Genomic DNA, 13392 nt, shown 5'->3' with positions numbered 1-13392 from the left:
GGGGGGGGGGGGGGGGGGGGGGGGGGTGCTGGTGTGGAGTTAATTTTCTCCTTGTGTTGATAGTCTTCAAGCCTTTTTTGTTTCTTAAGCTTTTACTATCCGTCAGTGAACCTGGGAAAGTGATAGTGCTCTTGAGATGTATTGAAATGGGGAGTTTCCGTATTTGTTACTTTTTTTAATTAAGATTATCCCCCCTTCTTTATCAGACAATTACAGAAATCTTTCTTATATAATTGGCTCTGGCCTTTTGTCTTTGGATTGGATTTTGTACCCTCCATATTCATGAGGCACACTCCTTTTGACGATATGTTAGCTTTCTAAAGAAAGGTTGTATGATTTACCATGAATATCATTAACTATACTTCGTATCTGTCATTCTCTTGACTATAATTTGAATTGTTAACCTTCTGCTCTATGTTTCCAAGCAACTGGGCGGTATTCTGAGTGGTAGTTTTCAGGCATTAAGTTTTAAACTCTCTGTTAAGTCTTTGTGTTTGCTGCTCCCTAAAGCAATTTCTCTTACAGCCATATTAAAATTATGTTAATAGGAATCACGGACATGATTGCAAATTAAGTATCAGTAATTGGTCAACACCCATATTAGATTGGAATGAAAAATTGTATCTGCTCTGGGAGGTATAGTGATATGAACCAAGAGACATCAATCATACAATATACTTCAATGAAGATGTGAAGAAAAGGTTGTCAAAATTATCAAAAAGATGTTTCAATTCATGCTACATTGAAGAAGAATGAAGTTTGATTGTTGTAAATTTTGGGTGGGTTACAATTTAGAGTTATTGTATTTTAAGACTTGTTATTTAATTTCGGTTACATTTACATAATGGCTAATTATGACCATAAAGTAGGAATGTTACAACTTTTGGAATACCTTTAGTAGTTTCATTTTTTTTGGCTATATAAAGCCATGTATGTTGTATTTGTAAAAGACTTAGAAGATATACCAAAAGAAGCATTTGTGCTTTTCTTTAGCCAATGGCTAAGTTTCTTTGCAACTCTATGTAGTTTAGGTTGCATGTAGAATCATTCAAGCTCGACATGATCAATCTTGCTTGTGGAGTGATTCGAATCTCAATCAAGTGTTCTTGTCTTGAGATATTTGATCAACTAGAATCATTGAAGCTAGACATGATCGATCTTGCTTGTGGAGTGATTCGAATCTCAATCAAGTGTTCTTGTCTTGAGATATTTGATCAACAAGAATCATTGAAGCTAGACATGATCGATCTTGCTTCTGGAGTGATTCGAATCTCAAACAAAGTGTTCTTGGCTTGAGATATTCGATCGACAAGGTAATCCGAATCTTATTCCCATAACTCTAAATTATAACCCACCCAAAATTTACAACAATCAAACTTTATTCTTCTTCAATGTAGCATGAATTGAAACATCTTTTGATTATTTTGATAACCTTTTCTCCACATCTTCATTGAAGCATATTGTATGATTGATGTCTCTTGGTTCATATCATATAGAATGTAGTTTAACAATTTATGTAGTCAATTAAAATCCCTCTCTCACTCATTTCAATTGTAAAAATTTGTTGGTGAAGTTCTGATATAAAAGTTTCTCTCTCTCTCTAGTTTCTTCTATATATATGCTTGGTGCCCTTTTAAGTTTAAAGAGTAAGATATTAGGAATACATATTCCACCTGGAATAATGTCTCTTCTCATTATAGGGTGGAGGAGTCGTCGCTAAAAAAGCTACCAATCCTGCACCACGATTGATCAACTCTAGCGAACTTGAGTAATAAGAAATGACTTATTGCTTTTATTATGTTTTTTTTTTCTTTTATGGGCACATTGACGTTAAGATTTTTATTCTTTGCTTTTTGCAGGGAATTTCGACCACTCATGCAATTTAGGCGTGACCGTGAAACGGGGAAGCTTTTTGAATTTTTTGATGGGATGATGCTCAAGGATGGATATCTATACAAAAAAGTATCTTTAGATTCATTAAACTGCTGGGGTGTGATGCCATCTGAAGATGAGCTCTTAAAGTTCAAGCCTCCTGAGAGCAACGAAGCTAATGATCTTGAGTGGCTTTCTCAACTTTATGGTGAAAAGAAGAAAAAGAAGATTATTAGGACTGAAAAGGGGGGTGGAAAAGGAGAGGGCTCATCAGGGTCTAGTTCCATGATCAGCTTTGGAGATCATGATCTTGTTTGTTTTGGGTGAGTCACATTATATTTTCTCAAAAAAACTGTACTAACAGATTTCGTTGACCCATAACTCAAATACTTTGCAAATGGTAACCTTGCTGACCCTTGCAGCCGGAAAGATTTTGGGATGATATTAGGGACGGAAAAAGATGATAGTTACAAGGTATATATATCACTAAAAGTTTCAATTGATTTATTTTTTACCATTCGTCTGGTCACTAACTTCTATTACCTGTTTTTGGTCAATACTCTATTCCCTCCTGCCATTCCTGTTATCTAGATTTTGAAGGATGGCCCTGATGGATCTGTTGTGGTGAATGTGCAACGGAAAGAGTTGAAAAGTGGGCCTTTAGATGCTAAATTTACTTCTGTTGATCTCAATGGAAAGATCATCTCTGTTTCAGACAATGTCAAGGTTTTGGAAGGTTCATTGAAGGTTCGTTCTTTTTTAAAACAATTTACCTGTTGATGTATCCTATAAAGTAGGCTGTCTTACACAATTTCTTTGAACTTACAGGATAAGCAAGGGATTGTTAAGCATGTATACAGGCACACGGTGTTTGTATATGATGAGAATGAGGTGGACAACGATGGTTATTTCTGCTGCAAATCTAACTTGTGTGCGAAAATCAAGATTTCTTATGATGCACCTAGTGGAAAGGTTCTGTGAATGTTCTCTTTATTTTGTTGATCATTCGTTTAGCTTGTGCTGAACCGTACAATTTTTTTCTCCATTTAGGAGGATGACAAGGGTTTCTCTGGTTTTGAGGATTTCTCCTCTTCGCCCAAATCACCTCTATCCCCTCAAAAGCCATGGGCAGAGAAGGAAGGCCGTGAGTGTATGTATCGATATTGCTGATGCATAGGCATTTTACTCATATATATTACTGTTGAAGACCTTCTTTGGATGCAGACAACCGTGATGATAGAGGAGATGGAATGTTCTCCATTGGTCAAACCTTGAGAATACGTGTTGGTCCTTTAAAGGGATACCTATGTCGTGTTATAGCTGTGCATAAAAGAGATGTTACAGTGAAGCTTGATTCCCAACAGAAGGTTCTTACAGGTCTGTTTGACGTTGGTTGTGATTGTATCTTGGCCCTGTTGAATGTTGTCTGTGAGTACTGGTTAGATTGGAAGCTAGACAATTTTAACGATGTTATTTATTTTTTTAAATTGAATTTCCACAGTCAGATCTGATCTTCTTGCGGAGGTACATAGAAAGAGCTCTGCCGTGTCTGTTAGGTATTGTTCTAAAAATGCCTATGTTTTCTTGAGCAGTTTACTAGAGATTGTACGTTATATCTCTCTCTCTCACTCATGCAATAAAAATATCATTTTACAGTGAGGATCCTGAATTTTCTTCTCTAAAACCATTTGATATACTGGGAAATGAAGGCAGCTCCCAAGGTTTGAATTCGTATTTGAAATTTGCATCTTAATTTCTTGCGTGAGTGGATTTCCTAGAATGTTTGAGAGGTTATATTAATCTCTTTTAAATGTATTTTTTAAAATAGTAAGTGCAGATTTATTGCCTATTCACACAATCAATTTTATTTTACCAAAGTACATATTTATTTCCTCTGCGAACATTTTTTTTTTAGTATTACTAGTTTGACACACTTGTTCAGAAACATACCTTTCACGATTACTAGTTTAACATGCTTGTTCTTTTTAAGATTGGATGGGTGGTACGGGGTCATCTGCAGCTGCTGATGGCTGGAATTCTGCCGGGCCTTCTTCAGAAAGGTATGTTTCTGGATACCAATGTACTTGGACATTGAACTTCTTTTTCTCAATCCTTGATCTAAATTTAAGAAGAAAAGAAAATGAAAAAAGCAATTATGGATAAGCTATCCTGAGTGTCTTACATAATCAAGTCTGAACTTTGTAGAATGTGATTATTGGCCTTGTGTAAAATGTATTACTGTTGTCCGTAGAAAGTTTTTTTTTTATGCTTATCTTTATCTACTTTAAATTATATGAACTCATAAACAGGTTAACTTAGACCATGATAGTTACTTGTGGATGGTCTGCAAGCGTGCATTTGTTGTTGAAATGCATTCAAACTTGTCGGGAGGTTTCTCTCACTTTTTTTTTTGGCTTTAAAAGATTTTGTAGAGCTTTCATTAGTAATCTCCGTAAGAGGATGTGTCCCATCAACTCCACTTTAGAACTTCTAATTATCACGAGATCTTTATGTCAATGAATATAGTGTTCATTATTAATCTCCTATCTTTTGTCTTTATTCCTTTTTTCTTTAGAAATAAGTTTCTTGTTTCAATCTGGGTAAATCACCTGAAAGCTACTAGTGCAATGTTGGTGGTTGTATGTGTTTTTTTTTGGTCAGGGGATGGTTATTGAAACTAATTGATAGATATGAACATGAGATATTTATAATGTTATAGTCTGAAAAATTGTCATGACTATATTCTGACTGTATGCTTCAAGATGTGCAACGCATGGTCAAACATCCGTTTGTTTGTATGTATATTAAATTTCTTTTATTAGTTTTATTGAAAAGACTTTTGTAGTTTTATCTGATCTAAGAGGCAATATCTGCATATTGAGACTTTTGTAATTATGAATTTCGCTACTGTTTCTCTATGTCCATTCACAAATTTGTTTTTGTAAATATACTTCTCTGCAGAAGCCCTTGGCCCAGTTTCCCCGAGTCTGGTACCTTGGTTAGTTTTGCTCTTCGATCACTTTCTGCTTCTTCTTTGTGCTGTTAAATGTTAATGCTCCAAGAAAAATTTCCATGCATATTCTCTCTCTTTCTGGTTGCAGAATTGTCCTGGGTCCAGTTCCACGAATCCTTTTGGTTCTGAAAATCTTGATGCTAAAAAAGGTACAATGAATTGGGCGTTTTTCTTTAGTAATTTATACTTTATTATGCACGAATATCAATTTCTAAGAAGCTGGTTTATGTTGTTTTCCATGATAACTATAGATGTTGAAGACTCTCCTTGGGTTAGCAAGTCGACTGCAGAAGCAAACACTTCCTGGGGTGCTGCAAATTCGAGTGTTGATACTGCTAATGATGATCAAGCCTGTGGATGGGGTAAGAGCGAGTCATGGGACAAAGCTACTGCTAAAACTATTTCAGATGGTAACGTTTCTGGTGCCTGGGGCAAATCAGTAGTACCTAGTGGAGATTCTGCTGGCGACAAGTGGGACAAAGGGAAGCATGTAACTTCTGATAATCAGACTGGAAAGTGGGGCGGCGGAACCTCTGGAAAGAATGAACTCAGTGCATGGAGCAGAGATAAAGATTCAGAATCTGGGGGGTGGAAAAAGAATCCAAGTGTTAGTGTTGGTGATAACAATACTCCAGCAGAAACCTCAGCTGATAAGTGGGGCAGCAAAAATAGATCAAATGGAAGCTGGGGTGACCAGAATGTATCAACCACTGTCTCTGAGATTCAGACAGCTGGCAAAGACAATGTAGGTGGCTGGACCAAACCAGGAGCAGAAAGTAAGATCAATCCAAGTGGTTGGAATGAAGACACTTCAATGAAGGGAGGTCAAACATCAAACTGGGGCAACCGGGACGAGGCAGGTGGTTGGGGTAAGCCAATGAATGTGGGTGATGGTGGCAATTCTGCTTGGAATAAATCTACCGCTTGTGGAGATGGAAATGACAGTTGGAAAAAATCTAATGAATCAGAACGTGAGGGTGGAAATAGAAGTTGGAATGCATCCAAGTCATCCGATGGGGATTCAGCTATTTGGAAAGAGAAATCTGATTCCTCAAGTTTGACAGCTTCCAAAGGAGATCAGTGGGGGGGAGGTTGGAATAAGCAGCACAGTTCCAATGAGACGAAAGCTTCTGAGGACAATTCACCATGGAACAAGAAATCTGTTGAAAGTGGAAAAGATAACGAGCTGGAAAATCAAGGCAGTGGTTGGAATGTTGGAAAAACTTCTGGAGATTCTGCATCTGGGTGGGGTCAGACCAGCAGGGAAGCCGGCTCAAGTGACCAAGGGAGTAGCTGGGGTTCTAATTGGAAAAAAAAATCTGATACTGGAAATGAGGATTCTAGTTCGGCTAAGAAAAGCAACTGGAGTTCTGGTAGTGGCAATTCTAACTGGGGCGAGAAAAGTAACTGGAACTCAGGAAATGAATTTAATGCTAATCATTCCAACGATGGTGCTGAAGCTCAGACTGAAGTTTCCAATGATTGGAGAGGAGAAAGTAGTGATAGAGGAGGCTTTAGAGGTAGAGGTTCTTTCAGAGGAAGGGGTGAAAGGGGTCGGTTTGGTGGTAGAGGCAGATCTGATAGAGGTGGATTTGGCAGAGGTGGATCAGACAGAGGAGGATTTGGAGGCAGAGGCCGTGGGAGATGGAACAGTGAAGGTGGTTCAAATGATGGGGACAATAAAGGGTGGAGTAGTGGTGGTGGTGACTGGGAGAAGTCTAGTTCAGATCGAGGTGGATTTGGTGGCAGAGGCCGTGGAAGATGGAACAGAGAAAGTGGTTCAAATGATGGTGAGAATAGAGGGTGGAGTAGTGGTGGTGGTGACAGGGAGAGATCTGGATCAGACAGAGGTGGTTTTAGAGGCCGAGGTCGTGGAAGATGGAACCAGGAAGGCGGTTCACGTGATGGTGACAATGGAGGAGGGTGGAGTGGTGGTAGAGGCGGATATGGAGGCAGAGGCCGTGGAAGATGGAATCAAGAAGGTGGTTCAAATGATGGTGGTGACAGTGTAGGGTGGGGTGGTGGTGGTAACTGGGGGAAGTCTGGATCAGACAGAGGGGGATTTGGAGGCGGAGGCTCTGGAAAATGGAGCCAAGAAGGTGGTTCAAATAATAGTGACTATGGAGGATGGAGTGGAGGTGGTGGAGGAAGCTGGGGGAAGTCTGGATCAGATAGAGGCGGATTTGGAGGCCGAGGCCGTGGAAGAAGGAATCAAGATGGTGGTTTAAAAGATGATGACAATGTGGATAAACCTGCAAGCTGGAGCACAGGTTCAGGTAACAATGGAGGGTGGGGCAGTGGTGGTGGCACTGCAGGGTCCTGGAATGGAGGAGGCGATGACAAGAACCAGCAGCAGAGTTGGAAGTCGAGCAATGATGCTGGTGAGGGATCAGGTTGGAAGGCACCAAGTGGGAATGAGAACATTAATTGGAAAGCATCTGGTTCTTCTGGTGTGGATGATAATTCCGGCTGGAATAAATCAACTGCTTGCAAGGAGATTGAAGAGAGTGGTGATCAGAAGAATAGCAGGGGCAAAGCAGCAAAGGCGGATATTCATATTCAAGGCGGAGGCTGGCAGAAGTCAGCATCTGGTTGGAATGAAGGAATTGATAATCAAGCATCGAAGAAGGATGTGAATGCAGTTGCTAGCGATGGAGGTTGGAATGATCAAAGTGAAAATCAGGCCAAAAATTGGAAATCTTCTGAGGCTTCTGGTGAGGGTCAAAGTTCTGCCTGGAAGCCATCGACCTCGACCACGGACAAGGAAGCTGACAGTAGCCAGAAGGGCAACTGGAACAAAGAAGCCAATGCAGGTGCCCAAGGAGGAGGAGGGGGTTGGGACAAGCCTACATCCAGTAACGACGCTGCAGGTTGGGGAAAATCGAGTTCTGCAGATGATGGGAAATCGTCGTCTGGTTGGGGTCGGTGATTGATGGTAATATCTCACTTAATGTTCTGTGGACAAAGCGTTAAGACTTTCTTGTAAGGGAAATTATGAAAATCACACTCTTTGTTAATAACTTTTTTTTGTAGATTCAAGCAGATGCATGCTCTGGATGTGTTAATAGAAAACTATCAAATACTATCAAAAACCATCATGCTGTGTAGTTCTTCATATCTTTGAGCATGTTTGATTAACTAGCGAAATTGTAGGTTCCAAAAGTATTTCTCATGGGGCCATAGTTATAGTTCCTGGTAGTGAATGTTTTTCCCCTTCAAAAAAAATCATTTCTAGATCTCACATTTTCGAACATATTTATGAATGCATAGTGCACTTTGTCATTCTACCTTGCAGCCATATTCCTCGTCTTATTTCTTGAGCTCACTCGAGTTCATTCAATGTGTGGAGTGGAAAGAAGGTGTTTTTTAAGACATTAACACGTTGACAAGTCATCTTTCTCTCGATTGGAGATTTCCATCTGCTGTTCGAAAGATGATACCTCTCCTCGATTCCGAACCTCTAATCTTTAAATTGAAGGTGTGATTCTTCCATTTTTGTTTTCTTCATGGTTTCTTTCAGAGTTTGATGGTGCTAACTTTTAAATTTTTGAAACAGAACAACGGTGGAGCAGAATGGCAGCGGATCTTTCACTCGTTGTGGGAGGGAGACATCATCCACATTTCCACATGCTGCGGTTCCAAAGATTCCATTTTGTCAAATATTTCCACCGACAGACAGACAACCCATGTTTCGACAACGTTGATGTTTTACTGGTACGTTTGAAATTCACCTCCTTTTTGCTTCTTTGCCATACCATGCCTTATTTTAATTATAGTAAACACGTACATATAAGATATAGAAAGAGGCATCTTTTTTTTCTTTTCCTTTTGTAGTTTATATAACATTTTCTGAACTTTTCCAAGTACTACAATGCTGTCAATGATAATAAAGCATCATAGATGGAGTTTGTGTACAGAACTAAAATAGTAAGCAGAGTTAGAACGACCATGTTAACAACTGAAAGAGATGGTGGCAGTGCACTGTTCACACCGCCCCCGCCGAATATCATCCCGAAGTAGTCACCACCGCCATCGCTGCCACTGGACCCGGAATTGGAAAAGCTCTCGTCTCCAGGGTACGAGCTGCTCTGTCTACTCTCCCTACATCATTCAAAATGGAACAATGCTTGAGTATCCATCAAGATGAACATCAAATAATCACTCAATTCCTAGCTCTATGATTTGGTTGGTGAAGTTTGAGTTAGATAGAATAAAGCCTAATTGGCCAACTCTTAAAGAGAAATGGGCAAACCCCAGATTATGGTATGAATGGAAGAACCCCCACTTGCCCCAACTGCTAATGCTTCTTTTCCCCACACATGCACTATAACCCTCTTCCCTTTTACCCTTTATTTATGCTTACAACTTAAAAGGCTAACTTTTTCCTTTCTTTTCTAATCCACAGGGGACAACTTTACCCTTCTAATCGAGCTCATATTACCGAATAGAGTTGAACGTTGTAAGTATCTCGATTAATTAATAAACGATCATATATCGAGATCGCTACATTTACTAAACACTTGTTTATACTGTAATCTAGCATATTGGTAACAATTATTTTAACCAGAAAATTTAACCCAATCTCTCTCAATCCTACTTGAAGGAGATTTTGGTGTGTTTGGAAAAGCAAAAGGTATTGCTTGCTTGCCCAATGGAGAGGTGGACAGAACAGACAAAAGACAAGAACAAGAAAACAAGTGAGCTGTGTTTTTCGACTGTTGTGTCAGCCCTAGATTCTCACTCCAAAGTCCCACATACTATATCTCATTTAACCATTCAATTTATCCATAAATTTGTAATTTAGTTAAAATTATTTGTTTTTGTTTTTTTTTTTTTTTTATAATAAAGGTCTAGATAAGTTATTTATGAGGTTATATCCAATTATAAAATTCTAAAATTTAAAATTATAAGGACCACGTTTTTAACATTTACTCCCCGATCTCTAGAATCTCGAACGTATTTATCCTCGAGATAGATCAAAGCTACTTTCCGAGCATAAATTGTCTCTCCATTAACTACGCCAAATCTTGAGGTTAAAAAAATAAGGGTATTTTGGTCATTTCATATTGAAACTCTAAACTCGAATGAAAAACTAGGCCTCAACTATCACGACCCAATTGAAATTTTCAACTATAGAGAGTATGAATTTTAATCAAAAAGAAAAAAAAAAAGAAAAAATGAAGGGCAATTTGGTCATTTAGAAAGAAAAAGTACCTGGTCCCGCCGAAGACGCCGGCGTTGAGAGTGAGTTGGTCGACAAGAGCGGCGGATTTGGGCGCCACACTCGAAGCTTTAACGTACATATTGCTCAGTCCTTCGCCGGACGGCACAAAAAATGCACCATTTACCATAATGTCCCCCTCCGTCCTCCAGTTCCACTCCGACCAATCCCCCGCGTTTGTGTCCACGCGCTTCGTCACCTGCATTAAAACGACACCGTTTCACTTCTTTGACTATACACAGGTCGTCCAAAACAGGAAGCCAGTGGCTGAGGACTGTCCCGTCAAATCATTGACTTTACATATTTTACATTTGGTCCTTGTATATTTTAAAATTTTCAGTTTTGCCCCTACGTTATCAGAAATTGCTAAAATTAAAATTTTGAAAAAGTTAGAAAAAAAACTAAAAACCAAATGGAATTAGTGATATTACCTTAAAGCCCCGAAAACTTCCCTATAAATAATTTCCCTCAGCGGCGCGTTCAGAATACGCGCCGTGGACTGTACAACGAGTGGAGAGAAGAAAAGAGTAATAACGTTAACATACCTCCTTCGCATTGGGATTCCCCGGCGCAATATACCGATTCCCTTGGCTGTTGATCGTCGGACCACCGCTACCGCCGATGGCGTACATCTCCCACGATCGGAACTCGTTGTTGACCACGTGTATATAACCCCGCCGGCACCGCGGCATCCGCTGAACCAGCTTCTCGCCGAACAAATTAAACGCAATCGTCACCTGCATCCCCGAGTCTGGCGTATAGCCGTCCTCATGCCCCAGCAGCATCACCTCGTCGTGGTGCGAGAAGTAGTTGTTCGAGATCGTGATTCCGGTCGATCCCATTATGGCGTCGATTAAGCCGTCGGTACAGTACGATAAGGAGCAATGATCGATCCAGATGTTGCGCGAGCTGAAGATTGAGATTCCATCGCCGTCGGACTTTCCTCTGTATCCGACGTGCGTAGGGCTTGATCGGACGTTAGTGTGACCGGTAGGGATACAGTGATGAATGTTGATGTTGTGGATGATTACATTCGAGATGTACTGAAGTGTGATGCAACCGCCGCCGGTTATGTGGACATTTGCGCCGCGGCCATCTAGGGTTTTGTAACTGTTCATCATGAGTTCGTACTTGAGTTTGATAGTCATGTCTGCAGCAAAGACGATCCAGAGAGGTTCATCTTGAACCACAGCGTAGCGGAGAGTTCCAGGGCGAGGGTTTACAGGGTCGGAGTCGGAGGAATCTGTAACTATGTAGATCTGACCTCCTTTACCTCCCATGGCGTTTCGGCCAAATCCAATGCTGCAATCTGCAAGCCGTTGGCGATTGTCTTGCCAGTTCGAACCGCAGCGCCAACAATCATCGATAGGGTTTCCAGTTTGACAGGAATTCGATTGACCTTTAGAATGAATCGACAGCATTTCCCTTCTTGAAAATGAATCATTCACACTCCTGCAAGAAACATAGATATCACCAAATTAGTGGGAAGGAAGCCATTGAAGCAGGGGACTGCACCTTTGAGCAGAACAACAATGCACACAAGGTGTTTGTTAAAATGCCTAAACAAGAACAACTGCAGAACCCCATTAGAGGCATGTTCTGGACAAAGCCTGAATCAGTGGAAACTTGCTTGTTTACCTCTGAACTTCATAAGCAACAGTTTCAGGATCTGGAAGAAGATGTGGGTCAGTGAGATTGAAACTGAAAGCTGCCATAGAAGGCAGAGAGGAGCTCAAAAACCAGCTGAACAACAGAATGGCAATGGCAGCAAACATGTCTGCTTGTAGATTTTGTTGAAATGAAGAAGCAGAACAAGAACAAGAAGAACTCTATTTCAGGTACCTTCTTCTTGAAATGAACATGAACAAGAACAAGAACACTGCTTAATAACTAAACTATACATGAATCTGCTAACAAAACAACTTGGGAACAATGGGAAATGGCGAAAGAACACTTTAGATTCTCTTTCTTTGAAAAGATTATTCTAAAAGGGTATAATCCAGAGAGACAAGGGGGGAACGTGGGCTTTCTTCTCCAATTGTTGAACCCATTCTTCCTTCTTCCTTTGTTCTTTCTTTTTCTTTCTTCTGGTTCTGTTTCTGTCTGTGCATTAAAAATCCTCTGCTCCGGTGAGAGAGACAGTCTGTTTAATGTTCCTCCGCTTTCATGTTATTCTTTACTTTTATTCTTCATCTTTTTTTTCTTTTTTTTTTTTTGTTGGATCTTGATTTGTTTCTTAAAATATTGGTTTAGTGTTCTTGAATTCTTAATTTCATACGTAATTATGCTTTATTAGGCAAAAAAAAAAATTACTATTTTTCCTCTGCAATTTTCAATAAAACTGTGTGTTAATGGAGAATGTGATGGCATTTAATTTTATTTGATGATGAAATAAGGATTTAAAAAAAAAAAAAATTGGATTTTTGAGAGATATAGAAAATGTTAATTTGAAAATTATTTCAGTGATTTTTTTAAAATTTTATTTTAAAATACGACCAAATACTCAATTATTATTATTTTTGCAAGTTGTCAAAAGGAAGAAAAAAAAAAGCTTTATTTGAAAATAATTTTTGGACGTTGAATGGTTTTTTTAATTTTAATTTTAAATTTTTTTAATTTTTTGCTTTTTAAAAAACTATGATGGGAGCTGAATCTTCATTTAATTACATTTTAATTTACAAAAAATGCAAGAAAAAATAGCCTGAATAAATTAATAATATATATATATATATGGGCCCACCTCAACCTCCCACATGCTATCCTCTGTCTATTTTCCTTAACAAAGCCAATTTTGACTTAAATCAGCTTATAATAAATGGTTGGAGGTTGGATGGATTGGATAGATAGCTTACTACTTTATTTTATTTTATTTTATTTTATTTTATTTTATTTTATTTTATTTAAATTTTTAAAAAGGGTCTAATTGTCAATTACTTCACCCTCTAATTAGTTCCATCAACTTGCATTAAATTAAAACGATATTTTATTTTATTTTATTTTTCTATAAAACATTATTTCATGTTAGCAATGATTTAGGAACAATTAGGTAGACAAAGGTCAAATAATTAATAAAATTGGGGTATTTTAAGTCTTATTTAAGGATGTTGGTAGAGAATGATTGTAGATGCAAAATTAAAAAATGAGTAAATTATTGATTAAAATTTACAAAATATTGTTCAAATTAAAAGACCCTTTATTTCCATTACTATCCTTGAAAAATTAAATTGGCTCAAATTAATATATAGTTTTTCTTCATAAATCCATATATTAGGGGGGTATTTTTGTA

The 13392-nt window shown here is 38.6% G+C and overlaps 2 protein-coding genes across 2 annotated transcripts in view; one reads left to right on the top strand and one right to left on the bottom strand.

Annotated features, from left to right (window-relative positions):
* Window positions 1-9568, top strand: part of LOC111459247 (protein RNA-directed DNA methylation 3-like) — a 13355-nt gene extending 3787 nt beyond the window's left edge. Inside the window, exons 6-23 of the mRNA XM_023102056.1 lie at window positions 1701-1768; window positions 1860-2195; window positions 2295-2346; window positions 2464-2619; window positions 2701-2844; window positions 2923-3022; window positions 3097-3249; window positions 3374-3428; window positions 3529-3593; window positions 3863-3932; window positions 4834-4870; window positions 4974-5034; window positions 5137-7820; window positions 8207-8363; window positions 8442-8599; window positions 8786-8961; window positions 9291-9344; window positions 9489-9568. Of these exons, the coding sequence (XP_022957824.1) occupies window positions 1701-1768; window positions 1860-2195; window positions 2295-2346; window positions 2464-2619; window positions 2701-2844; window positions 2923-3022; window positions 3097-3249; window positions 3374-3428; window positions 3529-3593; window positions 3863-3932; window positions 4834-4870; window positions 4974-5034; window positions 5137-7814 (3975 nt within the window). The 3' untranslated portion in view covers window positions 7815-7820; window positions 8207-8363; window positions 8442-8599; ... (1 more) ...; window positions 9291-9344; window positions 9489-9568. The remainder of the gene's footprint in view (window positions 1-1700; window positions 1769-1859; window positions 2196-2294; window positions 2347-2463; window positions 2620-2700; window positions 2845-2922; window positions 3023-3096; window positions 3250-3373; window positions 3429-3528; window positions 3594-3862; window positions 3933-4833; window positions 4871-4973; window positions 5035-5136; window positions 7821-8206; window positions 8364-8441; window positions 8600-8785; window positions 8962-9290; window positions 9345-9488) is intronic.
* On the bottom strand, window positions 8679-12240 carry LOC111459254 (probable pectate lyase 12). Its single transcript, XM_023102067.1, has 4 exons — window positions 11745-12240; window positions 10652-11558; window positions 10100-10305; window positions 8679-8986 (listed from the first exon to the last, which is right to left on the bottom strand). The coding sequence occupies exons 1-4, from the start codon at window positions 11879-11881 to the stop codon at window positions 8752-8754; spliced, it is 1485 nt and encodes a 494-aa protein (XP_022957835.1). The 5' UTR covers window positions 11882-12240; the 3' UTR covers window positions 8679-8751.
* Window positions 12241-13392: the final 1152 nt, after the last annotated feature.

This window comes from Cucurbita moschata, unplaced genomic scaffold, assembly GCF_002738365.1.
Source record: "Cucurbita moschata cultivar Rifu unplaced genomic scaffold, Cmos_1.0 Cmo_Scf00002, whole genome shotgun sequence".
In the NCBI taxonomy this organism is placed as follows: domain Eukaryota; kingdom Viridiplantae; phylum Streptophyta; class Magnoliopsida; order Cucurbitales; family Cucurbitaceae; genus Cucurbita; species Cucurbita moschata.
The sequence above is the reverse complement of the archived record's forward strand: the minus strand, read 5'-3'. Positions and strand labels throughout refer to the sequence as shown.

Coding starts and splice junctions, on each gene's coding strand:
- LOC111459254 (XM_023102067.1), bottom strand. CDS start 11,881: ATGTTTGCTGCCATTGCCATTCTGTTGTTCAGCTGGTTTTTGAGCTCC. Junction 11,559..11,744: donor GTTGCTTATGAAGTTCAGAG/GTAAACAAGCAA, acceptor TGTTTCTTGCAG/GAGTGTGAATGATTCATTTT. Junction 10,306..10,651: donor GGAATCCCAATGCGAAGGAG/GTATGTTAACGT, acceptor GTTTTAATGCAG/GTGACGAAGCGCGTGGACAC.